The following is a 27,795-nucleotide window of genomic DNA, read 5'->3' on the forward strand; positions in this document are numbered from 1 at the left end:
TCACTGTACCCTGGACTTCTGTCTCCATAGTGTTTCCTGCTGTCTGAGAAGGGAATCATGCAATGCCAAGTGAGATCTAAGCTCCCCCATCTGCTCCTCCGATAATCCTCCCCTCTGTGCCTCCTGAACCTGTAATCTAGAGATGGCCTCCTCTTCTTCCTCTGTCCTCCTGAAAATGTTCCCCACTTCCTCCCGATTCCACCTTCTCAACCTCCGCCTAGTCAACTCCAACCTTCGGGATACCCGATACATAGCATCACCCCTAACCGGGGAGCACCATGCCTCCCTCACCATCTCCCAAGAACGTGGATAGCTCAGCCAGAATTTCTCGAATCTGAAAGGGGAGCGAACAGGGGTGTGTATCTCAGTATTCACCAGCAATGGATGATGATCCGAGGCAATCCTCGGCAAGTGTCTGACACGATGATCCGGAAAGCACTGAACCCACCCAGCTGTAGCACAGACTCTGTCCAATCTCTCCCAGACTCGGGCCCGCCCCTGCTGATTATTGCACCATGTATACCTAGACCCTGAGAAGCCCAAATCAATCAATCCATTGGCAGTGAGAAAATTCTGAAACTCCTTGATCTTCCTATTGAGAGTGAAAGGGTTCCCCCCCATCTTTTCCGAAGCATCCACAATACAATTAAAATCTCCTGCCACCAACATAGGGTGACCATGACTTATCAGCTGCATAGCCTCCTCCCATAGTGTCCTCCTGACCCTATAATCAGTGCTAGCATAAACTGCTGAGAGAACCCAAGGACACCTATTGCCCTCCGAAATCACCAAGATCACCTCTTGAGAGCAAACATTAAAACACTCCAATGTACATCGACCCAAACCCCATGTGACAATTATACCTCCCGACAATCCTCGAGAATCCACAGCATAGAACCCCCACGATCTCGGAATCACCCTACTCACCTTCTGCAAGCTACTACCACAAAGCCGAGTCTCAAATAACACACAAATATCCGGGTTGTGCTGTTGCACCAACCTACCAAAAGCCGGAGCAAAGGAGGGTTTCCCCGCCTTCCGGCAGTTCCACAATAAGATCTTCATAAATCACCCAATGATCCCGCACAACTCTCAACTCCGGAGTTGTGGCTACCCCCTGCATCCTCATCCATACACCCTGCGCCTCCTAGTGAGTCACTTCGCACCCCCTTTGCCGAAGCCATTAGTTGAGCCAAAATTTGAAGATGCTGACTGTTGCTCTGTGCCATATGGCACAAACTGTCCACCGAGCCCGAGCCATTTGAGCCAGTCTCCCCCCCCCCTCCCTACACATTCAGAAAACTCCTTCCCTCCACCGTTAAGGTCCAACTTCTCTGCTTCAGAAACCACCACTTTCCCTTTCCCCTTTGAAGACTCTGATTCACTACACACCCGTGCCATTTGGCACGGACTGTTCATCTTCAAAGTCGATTGCCCCTCCGAGCCACTCCCAGCGCCACTAACTTCGCCGGTCATCTCCGTCAACACCTCCCCCGGAGCCATCTCCTGCGACGCCATCCAGCCTAGCTCCGTCAGATCCGCCGCCAGCGACAGCGAACGGGACAGTCGGCCACCTGTACTCGCGGCCGGCTCCAGCCGTTGGTCACCGCCCGCCGATTGCTGGTCCACTCGGGCTTTCGTGGCTGTTCTCCTTCGTCTCCGTACTTTAAAAATTTGCAAGAAAAAGCAGCAGCATAAAAAGAAATGGTAATATCGGCACTCCCCAATTCGTTACCCGAAACGGGCTCGCAATGAACAATTTTGGTCTCACATGAAGTCATGAACAGATTTGGTCTGTAAACAAATCATTCTGATTGCATTTATTTAATTTAAATTATCCTATGTAGTTTTGCTCACTTTCATGCTGCAAATTGTGAAATTGATTCATCTGGTGATTGAATGAGCTTGTTATCAAAGTTAAGCATAAAGGAGGCTTGATGTTTGTTTTTTTTTTTTTTTTTTTTTGTTGCTAAAAACGGGTACTTCATACAGTACGGGTACGAATACACCCAATAAAATCAAAATACAAGACCTCACGGAGTGCCAATGGCAGCTCCGCCTCCCCTGACCAGAGGGCATACCCCGAGTGGTGGGCCACATGGCTAGCCACCCAATCGGCTGCCCCATTGGCCTCCCTGAATACATGTTTGGCCAAAGTGGCCCCTCCCTCACTCATCATCACAATATCGCGAATCAAGGGATGGTCTGTGCTCTCACCCCCCAATCCCCTCTGAATCCAACGGACAACAGTGGCCGAGTCCCCCTCCAAAATAATCGAGCTGGCCCGCAGTACTACCCGCGCATGTCGAAGGCCTACCCAGGCTGCATGCAACTCTGCTCCAGGCACCGATGTATCAAACAACTGACAGCCACCTGCGGCCACTACCCTGAAGTGCGGGCCTCGTATGACAAAGCCTGCACCGCCTCGCGTGCCGCCATCCAGAACCGACCCATCGAAGTTGACCTTGAGGAAGCTCAAGGGTGGGGGCTCCCAGGTGAAAAACACCAACTGAGAAGCTGCCGAAGCAGGGGGGAACCCCAGGTGTCCCGAGCTGTCAAAGGTCTATCTGTAAGAAAGGCGGGTCTGATCTCCGAGGCCTGTGCTCGAGCGAGCTCTGCCACAAACCTCGGTGACACCCTACGCTCACCGAGAGTGCGGACATTCCTTGCCAGCCAGATCTGAAGTGCTGTGCAAGTAGCTCTAATGCCCTCCTCGCGGGTCCGTAAAAAGGCTAACCACTGTCGTGTCACCCTGAGAAACTGTAGCCGCTCCCTCCGGGCCCCCCGCGGGATCCCAGCCCACTGCCATGTCGACCGCGCCCATGTACACTGGAAGAGCACATGGTCCGCTGACTCCTCAGCTCCGCACGTCCCGCACTCAGCTGGGACCTCCCACCCTCGCCTGCTCAGCTCTGCTCTCGTAGGAAGTCGGTTCCAGAACACTTTCCATAGAAAGAGAGCAACCCTCGGGTGAAGTCCGAGGGCATGAGCCAGGGCATAAGCCGGGGCCGGACTGCACTTGGATTTGGAGGTCCAGACTTCACCCGAAGGAGGCTTAATGTTGACTAGGCACCTTTAAGCCAAACCATAAAGGAGACTCGATATTGGCTTGTTTTCTAACCAAACAAGCTCAAAACACGTGTGCTATCAGGCTAGTTCTATAAGAGACGAACCAAAAACTCAAAATATATTAAAAGTTCAACAGGTAAACAAGTCTTGGTATCTTTCATGCCCCCGACATATATTCACTATTTGAGGGAGCGATCAACCACCGCATACTCACAAGGAACGACTTTATAAGCATGTAATATATTCCATACCCCTGCAGATGTATTTATTAGAAATAACTAATAATTATACTTACATCCCAAACCATGCAATATTTAAAGCATTCATACATAATCCATATATAACACACTATTATATCAGCTGATCCAAAGACTAATCTACCAACTACCGGACAGTCTTGCGTCTATATATATGTCCCAAAATACTGTTACTCGCCCTCTAAAATTAGATCTTTAAATTTGAAATATATATATATATATATATATAAAGATTATATATGAGCTTCACAACTCAGTAAGTAACAAATCCACTTTATAGATTTAAATCATATTTATTTGATAATACAACTTATTCATACCATATAAATATAATATATGTGTACATGCGATTTTATAATAATCAGTTCTTGACAATTTTCATATACTAACATGATACATTTCATCTTTCAGTATTATACATAAAATGAATTAATCATTGAAATCAGAGTAAAATTATTCAAGTCTCAAGATTATACTATACAAGTTTTCAAATACAGATATATCAATTTATACGCATTCTTATACATGAGTACTTGATTTATAATTTTTGCTCTATAGTCAATGACTATGACCATATTTAACCCCTACAACATAGGTCACACTCGTGCTTACCCCCGTGGCTAGGGTTGCTACATTTAGCCCCTACGGTCAAGGTTCTCCATCAGAGTACTGATCACACGCTAAATTTAACTCATGTGACTTAGGTCACGCTATGATTACCCCTATGGCGGGGTCACTATATATATCCCCTCTAGTAGAGTCATGCTATGTTTACCCTCATTGTGGGGTTGCCACGTTTACCCCCTATGGCAAGGCATGTAATCAAGTCTAATTCCATACGTAGTCATGCTCAGAGCCAAACGATACATATATATATACATAATTTAAATCATTTCATTAATCTACCTTTGATCGGTTGGAATACTGAATCAGTAGGAAATATCATCTTAGGTTTTGGACTTCCACACTGGGCCAGCAGAAACTGAAGGATCTCTTCCTATTTGATGCGGAAGAAATGAAAAGAAAAAAGTCCTGCAAAAATAAAATAGTTCAAAGAAACACTGATTTCACTAGCAACCCAAGTGTGCTACCTCCCAAAAGATCTATGCTCAATGCCTCTCTTAGGGTTTATGCTTCTATGTATTATGTCCTGATGGCCAACCCTAACTATTTATAGCCACCACATAAAATCCTAGGCAATGATATGCGTGGGATCTTTAGGGATCTCTATTGTCGGCCGTAGGATCATAATTGAAAAACTATTTTTCAGAATTTCCTTTATATTCTTTTAATTCTAAATTTTGGGCTTCTACAAATTACAAAAATGTCCAACAACACTTTGCAATTGACCCTCGAGAAAAGAGATTATTTTAGTGGAATCTCTTTTGCTTACAATTTTTGTTTATCTATCCTTCCACCACACTATATTCCACGTAAACCAATAGGATCGAAAAAATATCACCGAAAAAATAGCTCTCTGCCGAAACTCCTGATGGACTCGTCCATCAGCTTAGGGTCAACCTTGACCTATTGTCTTCTTGTGCAAGCCAACTTACCCTGCCGCACCCAATCCCTTGTTGCTAAGCGCCTCCCTCCTCTTGCAATCCATATGGGCCCCCCTCTTACAAACCATTGCAACTCTTTTGAATTCAAATCCTATTAAAACTGTAGCTTCAGAAAAAACTATGAAATTGCAGATTGTACAAACAAAAGTATTAGAAGTATGCCCTAGATCCGGATATGTACAAAACTAACTAAAGTAGTATATATCTTTTAACTTCTATCAAAAAGGACGTATCCCTAGCATCTTCTGGTTCTTTAAAAGTCACAGTATTTTCTTTGTCCTTTTATTTGGTCTCTTCAAAACTTACTTGGTACACTCAAGAACATGGCATCCTAAGCAAGAACATGGTAAGCTATTGTTGTACCTGGGTTTGCAGAAGATTAGCACGAATTAATGTTATAGTGGGCATATTATAAATTACTTTTCCTTGTGGGGAATATAGAGTGGCCAATGTGTAACATATTTGGAATTGAAGTTCTTTAATTGTTATGTATGTAGGAGTTCCACACTTGTGCATCATAGTAAATCTCTTCTTGTTTTAACACAAGGTGCAATATCCAGTTATGTAATTGATAAATTGTACTTACATTCTTATCATATTATTGTAATATTATGCTAAAACTTAATCTAACAAAAGTCAAGAAAAATCAAGTTATACAGAATCTCCTATGATTTTCCTTCGCTGATAAAACCCTTGCCTTTCCTTTTTGAAACCTATACCTTTATTTGGTAATGTGGATCCATCCAATCAAATCAATAGTAAAATTAAAAGTGTATATAAACAGAAATAATGTCAAGTAATTTGTTGGATCTTTTTATGCACTTCTAATCAAATCTTCTATTTATACGTTCCTCTTATATTTTTCTCAACTCCTTCCTTGTGCATAAAAAACACACGAGCAAAACGTTTACGACACCAAAACACGATATAACGTTGTTACTTGCAGCCATAAAAAAGAAAAGCAATATGATGTTAGCAAAACGCATCTTAGTAGCGGCTGGGAAGCCTTCGATACCGGGAAACAGAAGAAGGCAATCCAAAGACTCATACTCTCACAACTCTGGAGCAATAAAAGAAAAGAAAACCAAAGAGAACTAAAAATAAAATAAAAAGAAGAAGCATACAATTATTTGTGATTCCATGAACATAGACTTAATGGCTTCTCTGCAAGGAGAAAACCAGCTCTGTCGCGAACTTTATCTCGTAGCTCCATGATAGACTTCTCCAGCTCCAGCAGCCCTTCCAATCTGAGATCATCTATTGGCTTGTTCCACCAGAACTGATCGCCTTCCAGTATTTCCTGTGCCTCTTCTCTAGTTTCCTTCTCTTCCTTTTCCTTTCCCACCTCCTGTTTTAGTGTCTCTTCTCTATTGTTATCCTTTCTCATCACCTCTTCTCTGGCTTCCTTCTCCTCCTCTTCCCTTCCCACGTCCTGCTTTACTGTCTCTTCTCTGTCGTTATCCGTTATCATCATCTCCTCTTCATCACCACAATCTGATTCTGCGTCACTAACATCAAAACCGTCATCTGATTCTTCCTGACAGGAATTTCCATCATCACCAATGGCTGCATGGGTATTTTCTGGTTCCTTGTTAGACAATTGGTCGATAAGTGCTTCGTTGCCTAAGAATCGTCTAGATATGGCTTCAACACCGGGGTGAGCAAAAGTGAATAAATTGCCCACTGCGGAAAAGATGACGATGGCGATTGAGCAAGCACGGGAGGCGGCGCAGATGTCAGCAGCCTTCTTGAAGAGCCCCTTCCGCCGTTTGGAGAAGCAGACCTGCCGCTGCTGTGTCTCTGGGATCTTTTCAATGGCGATCTTACGCCGGCCCATGATGGATACCACAATAGTATTGCAGAAGAATAGCAGAAGAAGAGGGCGGAGTAGAAAAGAAGTAGGGGAAAGGAAGGAAGCTTGGGTTTTGCTAGATAGAATAAGCATGGAATATTTATGCTTTTTTGGTCCGCGAAGTCCGAGATAGCGATGGTTGGAGAACGAATTTTATTGAGTTCCTAATTTGGTAGCCTTCTTCTCTTAAGAGGACTTTGAGGCTCGTGAGGAGTCTAAAGACGTCAAGAAACGAAGATTAAGAAAAAGACGGTAATAGAATTAGGAGCCTAGCTGCCAATAGGTGCCCAGAAAAGAAAATAAAGAAGTCTCTATGATGGAAACTATCTCAACGCCATATTGTTCATAAAGCAACTACGTTGGAAACTCCATGCAGGAATCGAAAAACTAACCCATGCTAAACTTCTCTCAGATATTGCAATTCCACTAGAGGTGTATCTCCTAGATATTTAAACCATATTAAACTTCTATTAAAAAAAAATTCTCAGCCTACTCATGTGGTCAACGCTTTGGTTTAGTTTTTCGATTCAATAGAATGCTTAGAGTTTCTGGCGTAGTTGCTGATATATGAAAAATATGGCGTTGAGATGGTTTCCCAATATAGCAAGATCATTAGTGGTTGAATTTTCACTTTTAAATACAAAAATGATCATAAAAACATAGTGCAAATGTCGACTTTATCATAAAATTAGCGAAGAACATTGCAGAGATAATCGACGCACCGGTTCTGTTCTGATGCCCACAACAATCCCTGTGTAATAAAGAAGTCAACTAATTCTAGCAAGTAGCAATTAAATGGATTCTGGAAACATCACAAAAGCATGAATTACTTCTGATTGTTAACCCATCACGGAAGAAAAAAACATGTCTGCATATTATGTTCTTGTTTGCGCGCATGCAGCTTCTCTTTTTTGTGAGGGGAAAGGAGAGCCATCAACCACCATATTTATTGCCAAGAAGGAAAATTTAAAGAAATGAAGAACAAAAGCATACACGCTCATATAACTGGGATAGGGTTAATTAACTCCAAATCAGATGGTTTAAGTTTACAAGAACCTAACAAGCTCTCTAATTTGTGTACCTTCAACAATGGCAAGATCAAAGTTTAAGCAAAAAAAACTAATAATAACAAAAATAAATTAAAGGCTGATTTTAAATACCAATACCAAATCATATGCCCTCAATATAATCCAGAATCGGTACAGTCTGGCCAAATAATAAAAATAAACTTATCGCGTTAAAATCAATGAATAACCATTGACTGATCCCTATGGTACGTCAGTAGGCACCAATATAGGCCGGTACAAATCAATACTACCAGTATGCATTAGTATAGATGGGTTCAACATCCTGGCACCTGTATTAGCATTGATTTTGCATCCATCTAGTATGGGATGACAATTCAGTACCATGCCTTTCCCGCAGTTTTTGAATCCATTGCCAAAAATTCTAAATAACCTTATTTTATGCATAGCAAGTAGATGATGCTGGGCTGGTGTTGATGTCTCAGTCAGAAGGGTTAGATTGAACAATTGTGCAAGCAACACTACAAACTGCCTTGTGTATAAAAAGCAGGTAAAAGTGATTCCAAAATGAGCTTCAGAGGAAAATAAAACCACATATCATATGTTGAAGAAAAGCAGTAATATGACCCAGCTTACATTCAAGCAGTTATATAAAGAGAGATCTATGTTACAAGTACATCCAAACCAGCAGCATTGAGTGCCAGTCCTTGGGACCATTCCAAAATGCAAAAATATCTGCATAAACCAAAATTGCAACAACAGAGCCCAAAGGCAACCAAAAAGAACAAATAAGGCATAAAAATAAAGCAAGCATAACATCAAACTGCTAACCAGCTTCTGAGGGCCAGGAGAGGCCGGCTTGCCTCCATACCAGAAAATCGAGCATTAACAAGAGAAACAACAGATGATTTTTACCTCTTTCCTTCAAAATATTCGGCAATGTAATGGCAATAAAAATAAGTTTCCTTCCAGTGCAATATCTACCAGAGCATCTAAAAATGATCCATTGAAATTTTCTTGTCCTACTTTTTCCTATGTTTATCTCGTCTAACTCTTATGTACTTGCGGCCAGACTTGTCACCACCACCACTTCCCAAAGAAAAGCTGCCTCCAGCAGTGAACTCTAGACTGCCAGCCGCTTGAAATGAAGAGGGGTTCTGCGGAATGGAAGTATTCTGCTGGCTCCCACTTTGAAAGACTGATGGCCCACCGGATGGAGCAGCTGGAGAGCTGAACATAAAGCTTGGGTTGGCAGTTAAATTTGTCTGTTGACCAACTGTCGGAACCACGGGAGCAGAAGCCTGGTTGGTGTCATCAGCCATGCTATCCTCAACATTCATCTGATCATTTCCGGGAGCTCCTGAACTGAAACTAACTGCCGGATTTTGTACTCCGCAAGGCGAGGGAGAGGTGGTTGCAGTGGTTCCAGCTGAAGTGTATGAGAATGCTGGCCCAGATGATGTGCCAAATCTAAAAGAACTAGCTGAAGAGGGGGCAGACAATCCAAATGAAAATCCTGTCGATGGTGAGGATGTGGTGGATCCAAAAGTGGAACAAAAAATGGACGATGTTGATGGCCGAGAAATGGAATTGAATGTATCTGCAGCTGTTGATGCAAAGGAATAGCTGCTGCCAGAGCTGGAAGAAGAACCAGCGCCAGTGAAAAAAGGGAAAACAGAACCTGAACCAAAAGATGTCGCTGGAGCAAACAAAGTCCTACCATCAGAGCTGGAAGAAGAAATGGTACCAGAGGAAGAAGAAATGGTACCAGAGGAAAAAGAAAAGCCAGAACTTGTACCAAAAGGTGCTGTTGATGCAAAGGACACACTGCTTGCAGAACTGGAAGAACTGCCACTGGTGGAAAAAGAAAAGATGGAACTTGTAGCAAAAGATCTGGTAGCAGGAGTTGCAGACCCAAATAGCGAGCAAGTCGAACCTGAAGAAGAAGAGCCAGTCAGCCCAAATACCGGCTGGGAGGTAAAGGAATCAAACTGACTTGAGGAGCTTTGTGAAAAATTTGAAACCCCATTTCCAGATTGAGTTGCCTGGGTGTTAAAAATGGATCCACCTGTGGCACCAAAAGAAGGCAAGGTCTGAGTACTGTTATTAGCAAAGGACAACTTCTCATCGCTAGAGTGCGCTGAAGCAGTGGTTGCAAAAAAACCATTGTCTGTAGAGACCGAAGATGTCGATAGAGCCATGGAACCACTGCCTGTGCTTGAAAATAATGGTGACTCTTGCACAACAGAGGAACTGCTTGTTCCCATGCTTGAAAATACAGATGATGTTGCTGAAGCAGAATTGTTGCTGCCTGTCCTTGAGAATGCAACCGCTGAATCAAGAGTGATGGAACTGCTTATGCCAAAAGAGGATGCCTTAACAGACTTTCCTTCCAAAACTTTAGAATCAGGTTGGTTTGGAGATGGTGTAACTGAGATGGAAGCACCTATAGAGGCACCAGAGCCAAACTGGAATGTTGGCATCGTGGAACATACAGTGACTGCAGATGAGATAGTAGGACTACCAGAACTGGTGCTAGTGACTATGCTAGAGGAGAAAACGGAGGTCACCAGACCATCAGAGAATGTCATGGCTGAGGCAGCAGAAATCATCAAGGCTGAAGACAGTGAACAATTGCTTAGCGTTGGTGTTGCAGAAGATCCAAAAGCAAACAGGGCTGGACTAGTTGAACAAGACAACCCCAAGGAAGCAGCATTTCCAAATAATTTGAACACACCTCCAGCATTCTGATTACCTTCTTTATCTGAATTTGAACCATCTGAACAAGTTGATGTAGCATCGTTGCTACAAAACATAGAAAGAACTGAAAGTCAGAAAGTCCACGAAATTCTGAAAAAAGCATCAAAGAAATGAAGTTGCTCGCAAATTTAGAACACCACATCAAATGCCATTAAGGCACTACTGTTTCAGATTTTCACTCTGAAAGATATAGCGACTGGAGGGTCGAAATTGAAAAAAGGTGATTCTGATAGATAAATAACATTTTCAGAAAGACAATAACTAGTTCCTAGAACTTTGACCGTTCATCAATGGCAAAAACGAACATAAGATGGTAACATTGAGAACACAGATTTTTTGATCCTAGCAAGGTTAGCCGAACTAGTACCGGAAACCATACCAGTCAGCTACCGGTTCTATACCATACCAACACACGGTACGCTGTGGCATGCCAATTCCGAACCGACAAACCATTTTTTTTTTTTAATTTCTTTTAAGCTTTAATGAAAAGTAATCAAACTTCTTTTTAGTTTTTCAAATGATTTGAAGTCTAATTTGATATTTCTTAATGTTTTTTGATGTTTCTTAATGTTTTTTGATGTTTCTATCACCTCGATATACCTTATATAATGCTTATTGATGTTTTGAAGTGAATTTTCTACTTTTCCATGGCATTGCTCTAAAACAGTGCTATCTTGGAAAGGCAAAAATCTAGAAAACTTGTCATTGGGTTTGCCACCCCTAACTTTTTGCATTAGCGTCAGGCCAAAACCAAAATGCAAAGAAAAAAGCCAGCAATCCTAGCATTGCATGCTAGGAGAAGCAACATGAAATATCCCAAAATCAATTAGTGAGATACAAAATATAAAATAATACAATTAATTATATGTATTTAAAGCACAATATATATATACCAATATTTAGAATTTCGTCAAGTTGCAATGTCTCTTATAAATATTCAGATCGTTAGCATAATCAGAAGACACATCAGTCCACCCTTCTAGCGAAGCTGCGTTGTAATCTTGTATGATCATCCAACAAAGTACGCACTCTGGATCTGGATTGTAACTAATCTCGAATCTCTCACTGAACCTCTAGCTCTGAAAGTCCTCTAGTTAATAATATAGTTGTATAGAAGCTCATCCGAATATGCCGGCAGCAAAATCTGACCTGTAAGATACTCTGGATTGCATTGGGTAGTAGCTACTAAAAGACGATGCCTTAAATATACCATATCCATATTCGTATAGGTCATACACTGTCTATGGCTGTAGGTAATAGAATCTAACATACAACTCGAAACCTGATATATCTATGAATCCTACTCCACATACAAGATCTACAGCTGCATCGTGTCCTAAACGACCTCGAAAAGCCCATCTCTTATATGCAATCATATCCTCGCAAGCAGAGCATACACTATGATCCCTATACTATGGCATACGTAAACTAGAACTCGCTGGTGAATCAAAAACCATCCTGCGGCAATCTCATAAACGATAGTCTTAGGTCCTTCACTCCCTTCGTGGCCACCAAATTCATGATCACCAAACTGCCTTCGCTGCTCTTTCTGATCTTTAAATCTAAATGAACTAACTGCACTCTCTCTATCGAAACTATAACTATCTTTCCACTTCCTTTCAAGCTGTAGTGAGCAGCTACTTGCTTTCCCTTCGTGCCCTCCTGACTAAGTCGACCGGGTAGCGTGGTAGTCTCGTCTCAACAACTCTCTGTCATATCTCTACAAAGGTGTCTCAGATATGGAGTTATGCTATGATCGGCTCCCCAGTGATCCCTATAGCTATGGTTGATCAACTAGAAGCATATGTGGAATATTGCAATCTGCCTATTACTCTACATCCACCCTATCCTCGCTAGCTATGAACTGGCTGATCATGGAGGCAATCCTAGCTCATCAAGCTCTGGCCTCTGCTGCTGGTCCACAAACCATCCAATGATGGGATCATTCTCATCCTGAACAAAAGCATTGTCAATCGAATCCGTATACTTCCTCAGATTGCAGTGAACAGATACGAGGTCGTTAAGATATTTCCATGTCAGACAGTTACTCTTCGTGCTGTGAATGAGAGAAAGGGTGGACCAGTTGCATTAACAGCCACAAGAGAAGACTCTCTGGAAGAGGATATGAATAGCTAGCCACTTAAGATGTCTCGCCGACAAGCCAAAATGAATCCATCATTCAGCTATAAAATTATTGAAAAAAATTACATATAAGCTAGTATCATATTAGTAACTAACATCAACTAATAGTTATTGTTGATATCTAATATACTTCTTATTTATAATAATTATGGAGACTCCAAAGCTATTAGTGCCCTCCCTAAATATTTTTATTTGTGAAAAAGATGTGCTATAACATGTTAATGATTCAAGATACAAGTTAACTTACGCATACCACTTAACTTACCTTTCGTAAACACAGAACTGCAACTTCTGGATCAAGCTCCATCTTGTAGATCATATTACACAGAACGGTTAAAAGTTCATCCATATCAATCCCAGGTATGGTGTACTAGAACCTCAGGTTTAGCTAGTAAGCTACAGATCAAATTTATAATTATTTTAGTAAAATTGTATAGGACAGAAGTAGTCCAATTTTCAATATTCTTGCTTACCTATTAGATGCAAATCCCTATCTGTCTGAAAGTCCCACTACTGCTCAATAATATTGATGTACTCCTAAGCATGCTTCGGATTTGTCTTCCAAATCTGATTCTTTGCTCTCTCCATTATATGATATAAAAAGCCCATCTGGGGGTACCTGCCGCTATCAACGACTTGAAGCACTTTGTACAATAGCTTGATAGCCTTCACTATCTTCTCGGACTGTTGCCAAAATGTATGTCTCATCACCAAGTTCTCCACATGGCTCTCCTCAATGTCAGCCCATACAAATTTGCTTTCCTGCACTCAGCACTAACAAATATCTGACGCAGGCAGGGTCTGCTGAACCGACCTGTACCGGTCCGTTCAGCCCGTACCAGACCGGTACCGACTGGCACCGGTCCGGTACAGGGGTATAAAACGGTTTCGACCCAATATGGGTCGGAACCGTTTGGTTTGAGCTTCATACCTGTGCGAACCGGCTGGTTCGCACCGGTTCGCTGCTTAAATTTAGTGCCACAGCGCTGGCCAGAGGCACTTTCAAAGTGCCACAGTGGGGCACTTTCAAAGAAAGTGCACTTTGTGCGGCACTTCGAAAGTGCCGGTGTAGCACTTCGAAAGTGTCGCGCTGTGGCACTTTTCAAAGTGCCACAGTGCCTCAACGGTTGGCTATAAAAGCCGACCGAATGCTAAAGCCAAATCCGTCAGCTTAGGTGAAGGAAAGACAGAGAGAAAGGAGCAAAAGAAGAGAAAGGCAAAGACAAAGGCGTGAAAAAAAAATTAGAAGGATCGGAGAGCGTCGTTTTTCTTGAAGAAAAATCCAGCAAAAACTAAATAAGGTAAAATTTCTTTTCCCTACATTGTTTTTTTAATATTTCATTTAAATTGCTTAAAAACATTAAGTCAAAAATTGCCAAAAAATAGGAAATGATTCAATAATTCCATTTCGTCTTGAATTTTTTATATGTTGTCGATATATGGACGATATTAATGGTGACATTAACTTTTGTTTTCACAGAATTTATATAATTTATAATTTAATTAAAAAATTTAAAAATTAATTTTTAATTACAAAAAAATAGAAATTGAAAAAAATTAATGTGGTTGTAGGAATGGAGCCATCAAGGAGAGGGCACCCCAAGAGCGTAATATTGGCTGGGAGCATGGGAAGATGCTCGGTAAACGGCACCAGTTTCAGTGCAATTATTGCCACAAGTGCTTCAAAGAATGAGTAACCAGATTAAAGCAGCACTTAGCCGGTAATTCTCGTGAGATATCTGCATGCTCGGAGTGCCCACCGAGCATCCGTCAGCTGATGAGAAAAAACCTCACTGAGATCAAAGCAGCCAAGAAGAGGGCTGCCAAGCAGAAAGCGGAGATGGAACGCCAAGCTGCAGAAGCACCTTCCTATCACTTAATGGAGTCACAGGAGGTCGAGGGTCCAGATGAGGAGGCACAGATCCAGGCTGCCATGCGGGCGAGTCTGGATAATCGGTGGCAGCAGGAGGAGGTGGCGAGGCATCGGGCTCGATTTGAACCCTCGTTTTTCGAGTCGGGCGTCGGTTCTAGTGAAAGCAAACAAGATCCAGAGTTTCAAAGGACAACCTCAATCAGGGATGGCGAGGGCAGAGGACATAGCCAAATTGCATCTATCCTGGATGGTTTTGGTGGCCGAAAGAAGTCTTCCGGAGGGATTCCACCAGGTGCGTCAATTCATGATGTAGATCCGCATTCCTTCCCCAGGAGAGATTCGAAGCAGCAAAAGGTAGACACAATGTGGAAGAAGGAGAAGAAGAAGGATATGTGGCGAGCTATTGGATCCTGGTTCCACTTCAGCCACATTCCAGCAAATGCTGCAGACAATACATACTACAAGTCTGCCATTTCTGCCATACAGTTTGCCGGTCCCAGTGTCGATCCTTCAGGCCCGAGGAACATCTACAGTGAGCTTCTTGACAACAATAAGGAGGAGCTAGAGAATTGGATTGGCTCATATAAGAGCAAGTGGCCCACATATGGGCTCACTCTGATGTGTGATAGTTGGACCGGTCTGACAAAGCGGACCATCATCAACTTTCTGACATACTGTGATACGAAGACCTTCTTTCACAAATCAGTTGATGCTTCGGATAAGGTGCACAACGCCTCGTACATCCTCAGACTTATGGAGGAGGTGATTGATCAGATTGGAGAGGAGAATATCGTGCAGGTCGTCACTGATAACGGGCCACAATATAAGTTGGCCGGGCAGGTCTTGATGGAGTGGCGACCACAAATTTTCTGGACCCCATGTGCTGCACATTGCATCGACCTCATCTTGATGGATATTGGAAAGATCCGTAGGGTGCAACATACGGTGAAGATAGCCCAACGCATCACCAGGTATATTTATAGCCATACTTGGGTTCTTTCTTTAATGAGAGTATACAGGGGAAGAAATTCTTAGACCAGGAGTCACACGGTTTGCTACAAATTACATTGCACTTGATAGCCTTATCGAGAAGAAAGAAGCCCTACGTCAGATATTTGTTAGTCCCGAGTGGCAGAAAAGTAGATATGCCCAGACCGACACTGAAGGAAGCAGGATGGAAGACTTGGTAAGCAGGCAGTCATTCTGGCAGCGGGCCAATGCGATAGTCAAGGCTATCAAACCATTATATGAAGTGCTGCGGGCCATGGATAGCGAGAGGGACCCCCAGATGGGCGTATTGTATCACATGATGGAGAAGGCAAAGGCTCAGATCATGGAGGCAGATGTAGCCCATGCCCAGGAGTACATCGACATCATTGAGCGGCGGTGGGGAGCCCAAATGGGTAGGAAATTGCATCTAGCAGGTAAGCGATAATATTGATAATTATACCGATTGATATATTTGTATAATTATACTAAGATGGTGTCATCTATGTGCAGCATACTATCTGAATCCCCGGTTTCAGCACGAGAATGGAATTGGTATGGATGATGAACTTTTTTATGCTCTGCGTAATGTTATTTATAAGATGGAGCCTGATCCAGAAGTCGTCGCGTCATGTATAGAAGAGATAACTACAACAAGCTTCTTTCCACAGACCAAATTATTTAGAGAGGGCAGCCACAGCTTTGGACAGCGACTAGCTGTCGTGAGCAAGACAACTATGAATCCAAGTACAATACAAATCTGCAAGACACCTCTGCATCTGAATTATCTTCAACTATGAGGCCATCATATATGTAAAATGTAATTATTTTCAATATTTTTGCAGCTGAATGGTGGATTCATTTTGGCGGATCCGCAAAAAATCTTAAGCGGATAGCTATCCGAATCCTCTTCCAAACGGTCTTCTCGAGTGGTTGTGAGCGCAACTGGTCCACCTTCGGCCCCATCCACAGCAAACAGAGAAATCGTTTGACACAAAAGCGCCTCAACGACCTAGTTTATGTGCACTACAATCTGCAGTTGAGGCTAAAATGTATTCAGGAGGAAGTGGAGCTCAAGTATGCAGATCCCATCTATAGAACTTTTACAGATGATGATAATTCTATGCTCGACTGGCTTGCGGCCCAGCAGCAGGAGCCCGAGCTTGATGAGCCAGGATCGCCTCGACGACCAGCCAGCATCATAGCCACCGAGGCTATAGTCGATCCACAGCAATGGGCTGAGCGCAACATTCCACGCACTCCTACAGCTGATATGACGTGGCTAGAGGGGAACCAGTCACCGCATGACTAGTACGACGCTTCCGTTCAGAGAGATGATCCTCTCATGCGAGGACGAGGACGCTCTAGTACCCAGTCGACTCGATCATGAGGGCATCAATCCCAGCAAAGAAGAAAAGGAAAGGGCCCCAATGGAAAGTGTCGAGGAGAAGACTTGGACCAGCAGCGATGAAGGTTCTGGTGGTGATGGATCTACTAGCCATGGAGGAAGTGGAGGACAGTATGGTACTACTTATGAGACACAGCCGGAGGGAGGTTTTCGATACACCGATGAGTCTCAGTTTACGCATGCTACACAAGATACGGACCACGGTAGGCCGTCTGATATAGGCCGGTCGGATACCATTGCATATCGAAGAAGAGCTCCTCAAGGTCGTTCAAGAGGCCAGGATGCAGCTGCAGATGACCTTCCATGTGGAGTCGGATCCATTAATGTATCAAGTTCCGAGTTTTCCTATTATCCGCAGCCTCAGCCAGCCTATGGATATGGTGCATCAGAGTCATCTTCCGGTGGCTACTACCCTACGCAGCTCGGAGGATCTTACGGGTCGGATTTTAGTGCCGGCATATTCGGTTGAGCCCCTTATCAAGATACCTCTCAGAGCCAGAGCTTCAGCGAGAGATCCGAAAGTTCTTATGACCCGACGCGCATTCCTCGAGGATTGAGCATACAAGACTACAATGCCGCTTGGTTAGAGGGATGGATTGATCTGCCTCCATATTATGCTGATGATCCAGATATTGACGAGAAGCATCGCCACTCGATCCGATTTTAGATATCTGAGAGTGCTTTAAATGTATGTAATTGATTGCATCTTAATTTGAAAATATTTTATGTTCTTCATCTCATTATTTGAATCATTTGGAAGTAATAAGTTGCATCATCTAGTTTTAACCTTAAACCTAAACATAAAAACATCAAAAAAATATCCAAAAATGAAAGAACTCCAAAAAAAAAACGACGATGGGGTCGAAACCAGGCCGAATGTGCCCTATCGGTACGGTATCGGTTCGGTTCGGTTCGGCTCGGTTCGCCACCGATACCATACCGTTACGGAAGCCGACCGGTACGTCGGTACGATCGGTACCGCGAACCTTGGACGCAGGCCTACTTTCCTCTCAAGAACACTATGAAGTACAATGTAGTTAGTAGCAAACAGTGTCGAACATGATCTCAAGATCTCGCTGCATAGATCCTTGTCAATGATTGGTTCCACGTGTTGTTATTAATAAATCCAGTGATGAACTAGGTTGTCTCCACTATTTGTTGCACTCTACAAATTTTTCCAATCTCTATCAATGAGGTCAATATAATGTACAATATATGAAATTTAGAAAATATGTAGCCATTGCTACATCAAGCTCTCTGATGGCCTTATGCTACAGCCGGTTATCAGTGATGTTCTACACAACATTCTTCTCTCCTACCCGATCAATCACCTCCACCAATCTAAGGATATACATATCGTCGGGCGCCCCATCGAAAGTATTAACTGACTTATACAAAAAATCGTCAGAGTATGTCAAAAAGTTGATGCTCCGCCTAGTAGAGTCGTTCCAACCATGGTATGCTGAACCGGCCCGTACGGGCCAATTCAGCACATACCGAACCAGTGCGGTCCCTGACCAGTTCTAGGGCCGGAACGGACCATACAGTCATGTACCGATGCAAATCCAGGGTCTACTGAACCGGCCGGAACCAACCTGTTCAGCCTGTACCGTACCGATACCAGCCAGCACCGGTACAACCTAGTACCAGTGCAAACTGGTGCGGTTCGCACCGGTACAACCTGGTACCGATGCGAACCGGTGTGGAAAGAAGAGGAAAGAGATAAGAAAGAAGAGGAAGAAGAGAAAGAAGAGGAAGGGAAGAAGAGAAGCCTACCTATCGCACCAGGCCTCGAGCCGACCTCCCTCGGGCCGACGAGGATCACCCGTCTTACTCGCGGTTCCAGCACCTTTGCTCACGGGAGAAGGGGGAAAGGGAGGAGAAGAGAGGAGAGGGGGAGAAAGGAGAGGAAAAGTTCGGAAAGGAGGAAGAAGAGAAGGAAAAAAAAAATCGTCCGCGAGCGGGCCAGCGCGCGGGGCATCCCGCCCTTGCGGGCGCGAGCGATAGCCCTGCGCGGGGCAGCGAGCCCACGCAGCACCGCGAACGAGTGCGAGCCCACATGGCACCGCGCACGAGTGCGAGCCCACGCGGTCCCGCGTGTGCATTTAATGCCACTCTGTGTCTAAAATGCGGACGCGCACGCGTCGCATTTTTTTTCGGTTGGCCAGTTTGGTACCGATTCCAACCGGTACTGGATTGGTACAGTTCTCCACCGGTACATTAGCTCGGTCGATTCCGCGTACTTTGTGCGAACCGGAGCTGTTCGCATCGGTGCGCGCGCTTGCACATGCTGCCAGTGCGATGCATGCGATTTTCCGCGCTGGGCAACACGGGGCATGCTGGGAACCGCGCCAAAACATGCGATTCCCGCGCTAGAACACGCGCCCGTGCGCAGTTCCCTGCACTGGGCCGCGCTCCCGCACGCTAGGCAGCGCGCCCGCGTACTCCCGCGGCAAACCGGATCGAAACCGGTACAAACCGGTCCGAACCGGTACCGTAATGGTCCAATAGACGATCGATATGCCTACTGGTACCGGTACGGCATACCTTGGTTCCAACCATCACACCTGGGCCACTTGCTCCGGTACAAGGTTATCCACTTATGTAACTCTTTGTTATCAAGAAGCTCACGATAAATATTCTTCGATCCTCAAGGATCTACACCCAAACCCGCAAATTGTATGAAGAAAATAGCAGACCTCTAGTACATGCTACCAACCACATTAGCTAGGATATGGTTGAAGTAGAACTAGAATCCAATAGCTCATCATATATTCTTCTTATCCTTTTCAACAAGATGTCAACCCTCTGCTACTTCGAGTCGCTAGTGGGAAAGGCATGTAGATTTAAATCGTAGATGGAGCCTTCTAGTGGAATCTCTCCGGAAAGCTTCCTACTGCCAAAAGATCCCAGCATAAATGTAATATGGCCACCACCTTTACTGACGGCCTTTCTAACTAGAAAAGTTCTGAACTATGGATCTGTCCAATTGGGCGCAGAACCAAAGCCCGACTCATAGTCTGAAGGTCCAAATCGAGCTCTATGCCTAGCCATCTCATCATGCCACCACTGATCATCCAAGTTTGCCTAAATGGCAGCTTGGATATGTGACTCCACATTAGAGCGGAGGCCTCCTTTAACTCCCTAAAGTGATACGAAAGTAACTCTACTGCTTGGTGGTCCACTTCTGCCTTCTTAGCAACCCTCTCATTTGTTGTTCTAAAATCAACAAAATATTTCTTCATCAATTGTCGGATCTCCTGTGGAGATTTTTGGTATATAGACATCGGATAACCACAAGTTAGGTGTTTCAACCTGCTTACCCCTTCTAAACTCTGTATTGCACTAGTTGGACCTCCAGTAGTGCCGACACGAAAGTATTTGCCTAAGGTCCTCACCAACATCACGCTCTAGATCTTTTTTCCTCAATGGATCCATTTCTGCAAGTTTATCGAGTACATCAATTTATTAATTATTAAAAATAGTAAAATTTTATTACGATAAAAAAATATTTTCTACTTTAAAAATTACTTCTTAAATATCTAATGCATAGTAATAATTTTTCACACTTTTTATATTAGTTATATAATTTCTAAAACTTTTTAAATTTAAGAATAATTTTAAATATCATAAATTTAGAAAAATATGTTTTCTACTTTAAAAATACTAGTATGTAATACTAATTTTTTATTTTTTATTGATTACAAATGTTTAATATTTTCTTAAATTAAAAAATAAGTTTTAAATACAAAAATTTTAAAAAAATAATTTGAGCTTAAATCCATGTAGAACCCTACCATAGATGCTACATATATTTTTCTAATCCTGTGGGCATACATCAAAGGCTACTTATTTTTCAATTTTACTCAAATTTTGGCCTAGGCCACGTCTGATTGTATCCAAACTTAAATAAATTGACACCAAATTTTGGTCAAGAGTAGCTTGCATGCTCCTAAATAAACTTCTAATTTTACAGTTATTTTTAAAATTTTATTTTATTTTTTAATTTTTTAATCCAGAATTATTTTTTTAGTTTAAAAAATTATAGATTTAATAAAAATTAAAGATTTTAGTCTTACCGCATAGATTATTCATAGATCTACAACATATCATGAAATCATATCAAAGTCAAATTTTGGTATCACCTCCCTTTATTTTTCAATTTTTTTGGCATTTTTTTATGTTGGAAAAAAAAAAGAAACGAAAGAAATGAGGCAGAGAGCCGTCTTACCTTTCTATGGGTTAGATCCTCTTTTAATCGTCGAAACCACAGAGTTTTTGGCGAAATAGGGGGGAGGGTGTTCAAAACGAAAGGAAAGAAAGGCTTGAAAAGGCTTAGAGACCTTCTTAGGCCTCTTTATTATTGAAAGCGGCAGGAGGGGAGAGGGCCGAACCAGTTTAAACTAGTGCAAACCACCTAGTTTGGAGTGGTTTGGGGCTTTTTTTCGATTCTGCGCTGGTTTGATTCAGTATAGGGTGAACCGGCCACTTTGGCCTGGTTTAGCATACCATGATTCCTAGACATATAGCAAAAAACCAAAGCAAAAGGTAAAAACAGCATGCTTTTCAAACAACAACAAACACTAGACCAACATAATTTGACAAAATTGAGGCAAGGGGGATGCAAGATCCTTACATGCCAATGTATAATATTCTGCCAAAACTAGATACAACCATCTAATTGCATATTATTGCAGAAAATGCCAAAAGTATATTGTTAGAAATCTAAGTTTTCTGAATTAAACAAAACAACTAAATTTATTTTACAATCATATCGCATTTTATAGGTAGATGAAAAACCTTCACAACATATGATGTTGGATATCCAAATCTTTACCCGCACTTGCATCCGCATTTTAATAATATATGCTCAGAATATCACTAAGACACACAACAAGATTTGTTGCATGTATTCTTTAAAGACAAGATTTCCATTCAAAGAGAAAAACAGATGGAAAAAATTATTCCCTACCAAACAAGTGTAAATTCTCAATATTCACGCAAATGATGGCTAATAAAGGGTCACTCAAATTTTGAATCTTTAATAGCATTTGCATCTAGACTTTAATTAACTTTCTCAGACTATCAAGATTATTTTCATAATGAGATTCCTTGGATGTAATTCTTTGAAGAGGTTTTCTGCTTAAAGATAACAGATCTATTGAACTATGCAAATTCTCAATATTCAAACAAAAGATAATTGAACTCTAATTAGAATCTGACCTTACACCAAAATTCTGGCTTGCTGGATTACTAACAGCAGTCATAGTTGGAGAGAATGTAGAAGATTGTGCCTCTTTAAAGCCAAATTTAAATGTAGGACCAGCAACGTCTTCCTTTTGCGGAGTTGATCTCTCAAGCAACGTGGTTGACATAGGTGGTGAAGGTGTCTGGGAAGAATTCTTGAATGGAGAAGCAGCACGAAAAAGAAAGGCATCATGTTTTTCACTTCCAGGCCTGTCAAATGCTTTTGCCTCAGATCCCCTGTCCAACATCAAGGTCGAATTAGGCATGCTTTTGGATGAAGATCCTGGAGACTTCTCCAAATTTCCAGAACCATCTTTCTTGCACTCTGATATCAATTCATATTTATCATCTCCAGTGGAAGCCAGACCAGAGGTATCTTTGACATAATAATTATAATTATCCAAATCCAAAGAATCCTTAAAGAAAAGTGAGAAGCAGAAAATCAACATCATCATCCTCCACAATAATCAGATTACATAAAATAACAAAATAGTCGCATGAACAATTAAAAAGACTAAAATGCATGGCTATATACCTCAGGGGCACTCATCTGGAATGATGGTTTCTTTTGTGAAGGGACAGCAGCAGTAACTGAAAAGGCAAAATCTGCAGACCTCATACCAGGTTTGGCATCTGTAGCATACATAGCAGATTTTTTCACACCAACGGCTTCAGATGTCAGTTGAGTTCCTGTAATGGCAGGCTTTAATGGGTCATTCTCTCCAGCCCTCTCTTGTTTTTGAGAAGTAGAACTTCCGAGGCTTTTCAGATGGGAACTGCTAGGAACATCCAAATTATCACTGACTTGCACTTTCAGAAACTTAGATGAATCTATATCTTCCATCCTCTTGAGAGCCCATCCATGTAACATATTTTGTGTCAACCTAGATGGCGTTTCATCCCTGTCGACAATTTTCAGTTCAGATGATTTCTCTTTTGGTGATGGCACTAGTTTATCAAGTTGTTGAAGTATTTTCCTGCCTGTCTCACTGGACTGGGAAGGAATGGGAACAACGCTTGCTGAAGGAATTCTATTATATCCATTTTCTGCGTCCTGTATTTCTGATGAACCATATTTTGGTTCATCTAAATGTAGAGACTCTCGATTTAAAGCTGTAGATCCTTGACTGGCACCTTTCCTGAGAGGGGATGAGGGAGTTGGAAGAAGATTTCCAGGAAGTGATGAGCATATGTTTCTTGATGGAGACATTAAATTAGATTTCTGACAAATCCTGCGCATAGGACCTAAAGAACCTACATCACTATGTAAGACTGAACTCCCCCGTTTTAGAGCCTGCTCAATGGTATCAAAAGAAGGTCCAATAGTCAGACAAGGTGGCAACCAAGAAATCGAGTGACAGAAGAAAGGAAAACGTTTTTGAATAATAGGTGAAAACAGAACCTTTAGATGACCTAAGACACCTCAGCAGTCATACATCTTGCTTATATAAACAGAAGGTCCATGGTTTAAGTCTTAAGGAGTGTTTCCTCACAATCTCACACCAAGTAATTATAATACAGGAGGTATTCCCCCGATGACAATATAACAGGTAGGACCCCCTGGGTGGGGCTCCCTCCTATTCTCAAAGGACAAAAAAAAAGCCCTCTAGGTGTACTCCTGTCCAAGTATGTGGGTATACAGTTGTTAAGCTATTGCTGCCTTAATGTTGGTTTATAATAGCCAAAAGGTCAGATAATAGGATCATGACATGTATTAGCCAATTACATGGTTCTGGTCAAAAGTTGCATGAAATCAAGGAAGCCACCCAAATTAGCAATAAATTAATCTTGAATGACCCTAGCCCCATGTAACATTTTGATTTGTTTATCTTGACTCCAGCTGCAATGATTTGCTTCCATTAATTTACTAACGAAGGACAAAAGATATAGCACTATCTGATTGCTAATATAATGGATTACATAGGAAAAAGTGAAGCAAAAAATTGCAACAGTTAAAAATGAAAAAATTCTATATTGGACAATGTTCACAAGGACAAACAGACAGAGAAGTGATGATGAACTGATTAAAAGCAGACCAAGGAAAACATGGTGGATGCAGAGGAGGGTTACGGATCTGATGTGAAAATAGTTAGAAAAGATAGACAAGCAATTTCCGTACAGCCAAAAGGGTGAGTAGGTAAGTTCACACACAAATGCACACGACAAGAAGCGATTCATACGTACGTATATATGTATGTGCACACACATCATACATACACAGGTACCTATATATCTACGTATATGCATGCATGTGTACCTGTGCATAGCCTAACATGGAGACCAACTGACAATATACTTAATAAAAAAAACCTTAGGGACTAAGTAATTTGTGGACTATGTAACTTGTTGGCCAAGTAACTTGAACACAAACATAGCAAACAAGTAACTTTAAGAGTTTAAATAACTTAAGCGCAAGTAAACTAATGACCAAGACTCTAATTGAGTTTAAACAAATAGAAAATAGTTTTAATGTTCCAATATGCTCTATGGACAAGGGCATCATACATACGACAAAAATTGTGTCGCACAATCCAGGACCTTGACTTCATCAATAAGAAGCGCATATGCCAGCATCATGATAATTTACTTATGCACATTTTACTGAATTATTTAATAGGTCGTTCATTCGGATCTAGCCATAGCCAAACCCGACCTAGCAGCAATTTTTTACCAATTCTCAGGTCAAAGTTTGTGATCAAGTATGGTCCTAAATCAACTATTATTCACGGATCCAAAGATTTGATACATAAGCATAACATTGGGATTTCAACTCATATCTAAACTCATCAATATAGTCAAGAACGTAAATTTCAATCAGTTAAACTTTCAGGGCATGTCAGATTTCTGTAGGTCAAGTATGATTTTTACTACTTGGACCAAATTGAGGTTTTAACTCCCAATTCTGATACCCATAATAGCACCAACTTGTGTAGGTTGTACTAAGTGTCAGTACATTACATCCCTTCATATAAACAATCAGTATAAGAGGCAGACCAAGTACTGGTGCCCAGCTAAACAATACGGCATGCGCGGTATAGACCAATACAGTTTGCAACATGGTCAACCTCTCTCGATACCGAACCCCGTACCGGTGCCACCCAACAATTATGTTGGTATGCCCAATACAGAGGCCAATTTAGCATATTGAGTGTCGGTAGGCCCAATAATACCATGTACCAATTCCAAACCAGTACGGTACGGTACGTTCTGTACCATCCGGTTCGATACGTTCCGTACCATCCAGTTCGGTACAATATAGCGTCCATGGTTTTGGAACCTAAATCCTTAGACCAATCACCAGCCAAAGTTTGGACTGAATTTCAAAGAGGCAAACAACCCATAGTATATAGAGCCCATGTCTGGTCAAATTCAAAATAACCATCGCTCTGACATGCTTGCACCCTAAATTTATTAGAATAGTTAGATCAGTATCACTACCAATGGTTAATCTGTCAATTATATGGAGTGTACACCAGCAATAGAAAGAAAGGCATACCAATTTGCTTCCAGACTGCAAGATGTTTGTTGATGTCCATTGAGATGATGTTGAGGGACCAGAATAGCCATCCACAGGTCTGCCACCCTGAAGAGACAACAAGATTTCTAAATGAGAAGAATAAATGCACCAAAAAACACCTAAAAGCTTTCTCTCTGTGTGTATATATATATATATTTCCTTCATAAGAAGATAAAGAAAGAGATATGTTCGTTGACTCCAAGCACATTAGCATATACCCTGATGTTAGTCATTGGATGAGCCTTAAAATATGGAGAACGAGACATTCTGTATATTGCTGATCTGCCATGTGGTCTTGGGGTAGTATAGCCATTCTCCGTAAGATCAGGTATTCCAGAAAAGCGGACAACAAATCTTGGTGCAATTGCCATATTGAATGATTTTCTCGCATATGGAGCTGCATCTTCCTGAAAAATTTGGCTTCGCAGACTTAGAGTGGACAGAGATACTTTTGAAGATCTAGAACCCATATAAGTTTTAGCAATTTCTGCTGGTGAAGCAGTTTCCACAGGAATCTGTAAAAAATAAAGTGTAACAACTAAAATCAGTGATTACTAGCATAATATTGACCCCTTGGAATTCAACATCATTTTAAAAAAAATAATCCCGAGATTACTTAAGAATGCGATTTATTTCCATCGAGTACCCGGACATCAGCATTAATAATAATGAACAAGAATTATCTCATTAATGACGTGTCAGTTTAATAGATCAAGGTATACTCCATCAAAAAAGACTAAGATGATGGAAAAAAGAAAGAAAAAAGCTCTCACCATGAGGTCAGTCACCTAAAAATTTCTTTTGAAATCCCAGTGAAGGTAATTCTCAGAAATCTAATTGGTTACATGTTTAAAGATCAGGCAACCAGAGAGCAACACACCAAACCTCCCCATGCTTGGAATGAGTCTAGAGAACAGAAAGAATATATAGTTTACTAAGACATTGCATTAATCTCTCAGACACAATCCCATGGACAAGCATGCAAAGTGAGACAGCCAGTCATAGATGGAAGAGCAAGGCAGTATTTATCAGTTCTAAGTAATCAAAAAGTAAACATGTTTAAAGCTCAAGAAACCAGGGAAAACCATTCCAAACCTCCCCATGCTTGGAAGGAGTCTAGACAGAAAGAAGTCAAGCCTCAACAAAGGCCATTGCTTTCATCTCTTCAGCGAAAGTCCCATGTTTGTACACACAAAGTGAGATAACCAATCAGAGAGACTAGAGCAATCAGATATGAGCTTTAAAAGGATAAACTTCTTGATCCTTAACCACAATCCACCACCTAGTTGCTAAATCCAAATTAATCTGTTTCCTGATTTAAGAGTTGCTTGGCACAACAGATCATCGCAGTACACATACTGCTCCACTGCCTTACTAACATGTGACACTGGCACCGTACTGGTTGTAAGCAAGTATTTGATATGTTCCCGTGCCAAGAATACGAAGCACTGGCACAGCACAACACAGCCCAGCACAGGTACGTGCTATGACAGTGCCAGACCTGCATGAAATACTTCAAATGTTGGTCCATTATATTGCCAGTACACTTGAGGACTCAATTAGATAGCCAGGATGATGCTAGAATTATGTCAGTATTAAATAGTATAGGATTGAGAAAATAATGCAAATGTTTGCAGGAACCACCATAATATTAACAAAAATACTAGCTCTGACTTTCCAAAAGAACCATTTACATTAATTGTAAAATGAACTTAGGAGCAGCAGAGAACTGAATTCGTACCGCCAAACTGAATGGAGTTGTAACACTCCCATGTAATCTGAAGGATGCTACTGCTTCCTGCTCTGGAACATTTGCCTTTTCCTTTTGGTCATGAATGTCTGCCGGTTGTGATGTACTTGGTTCAGCAGTAGACACCTTGTTTTGAATTCCCTGCCCCGAAACATTTGCTTTTTCTTCATTCTCATGATTGACTGCTGGTTGTGATGTACTTGGTTCAATAGTTCGCAAACGCAATAATTCTGTCAAGCATTCAAGCTCAACCCTGTACAAATTAAATCTTTATTAGGGAGACAATACAAAATTTAAAGAGAGAGAGAGCCACATAAAAGGTAAAAAAGACTGAAGATGATAA

General features: G+C 41.8%; 3 protein-coding genes across 3 annotated transcripts; all 3 read right to left on the bottom strand.

The window, feature by feature from the left end:
- LOC120112574 (uncharacterized) lies at nt 1–1,065 on the bottom strand. Its single transcript, XM_039132156.2, has one exon. It carries the CDS (start codon nt 1,063–1,065, stop codon nt 1–3), a length of 1,065 nt encoding a protein of 354 aa, XP_038988084.2.
- Nucleotides 1,066–5,797: 4,732 nt separating this feature from the next.
- On the bottom strand, nt 5,798–6,978 carry LOC103724248 (uncharacterized). Its single transcript, XM_008815445.6, has one exon. The coding sequence runs from the start codon at nt 6,834–6,836 to the stop codon at nt 6,018–6,020; it is 819 nt and encodes a 272-aa protein (XP_008813667.3). The 5' UTR covers nt 6,837–6,978; the 3' UTR covers nt 5,798–6,017.
- Nucleotides 6,979–8,370: 1,392 nt separating this feature from the next.
- LOC103724243 (uncharacterized) lies at nt 8,371–27,578 on the bottom strand. Its single transcript, XM_089928510.1, has 6 exons — nt 27,444–27,578; nt 25,921–26,109; nt 25,682–25,768; nt 22,721–23,479; nt 22,162–22,601; nt 8,371–10,573 (listed from the first exon to the last, which is right to left on the bottom strand). The coding sequence occupies exons 2-6, from the start codon at nt 26,071–26,073 to the stop codon at nt 8,791–8,793; spliced, it is 3,222 nt and encodes a 1,073-aa protein (XP_089784636.1). The 5' UTR covers nt 26,074–26,109; nt 27,444–27,578; the 3' UTR covers nt 8,371–8,790.
- Nucleotides 27,579–27,795: the final 217 nt, after the last annotated feature.

This window comes from Phoenix dactylifera, chromosome 18, assembly GCF_051530095.1.
Source record: "Phoenix dactylifera cultivar Ajwa chromosome 18, Ajwa_hap1_PhDact_Kaust_v1.1, whole genome shotgun sequence".
NCBI lineage: Eukaryota > Viridiplantae > Streptophyta > Magnoliopsida > Arecales > Arecaceae > Phoenix > Phoenix dactylifera.

Bases quoted from the DNA above. Each gene is read 5' to 3' on its own strand.
- LOC120112574 (XM_039132156.2), bottom strand. From the start codon at position 1,065: ATGAAGATCTTATTGTGGAACTGCCGGAAGGCGGGGAAACCCTCCTTT.
- LOC103724248 (XM_008815445.6), bottom strand. From the start codon at position 6,836: ATGCTTATTCTATCTAGCAAAACCCAAGCTTCCTTCCTTTCCCCTACT.
- LOC103724243 (XM_089928510.1), bottom strand. From the start codon at position 26,073: ATGGCAATTGCACCAAGATTTGTTGTCCGCTTTTCTGGAATACCTGAT. The intron at 22,602-22,720 runs GTATATAGCCAT...CTTTTCTTTAAG, and splicing joins TCCAGATGAGTGCCCCTGAG to GATTCTTTGGATTTGGATAA. The intron at 10,574-22,161 runs GTCAGATTCTAA...TATGTTTTGTAG, and splicing joins AGCCAGAATTTTGGTGTAAG to CAACGATGCTACATCAACTT.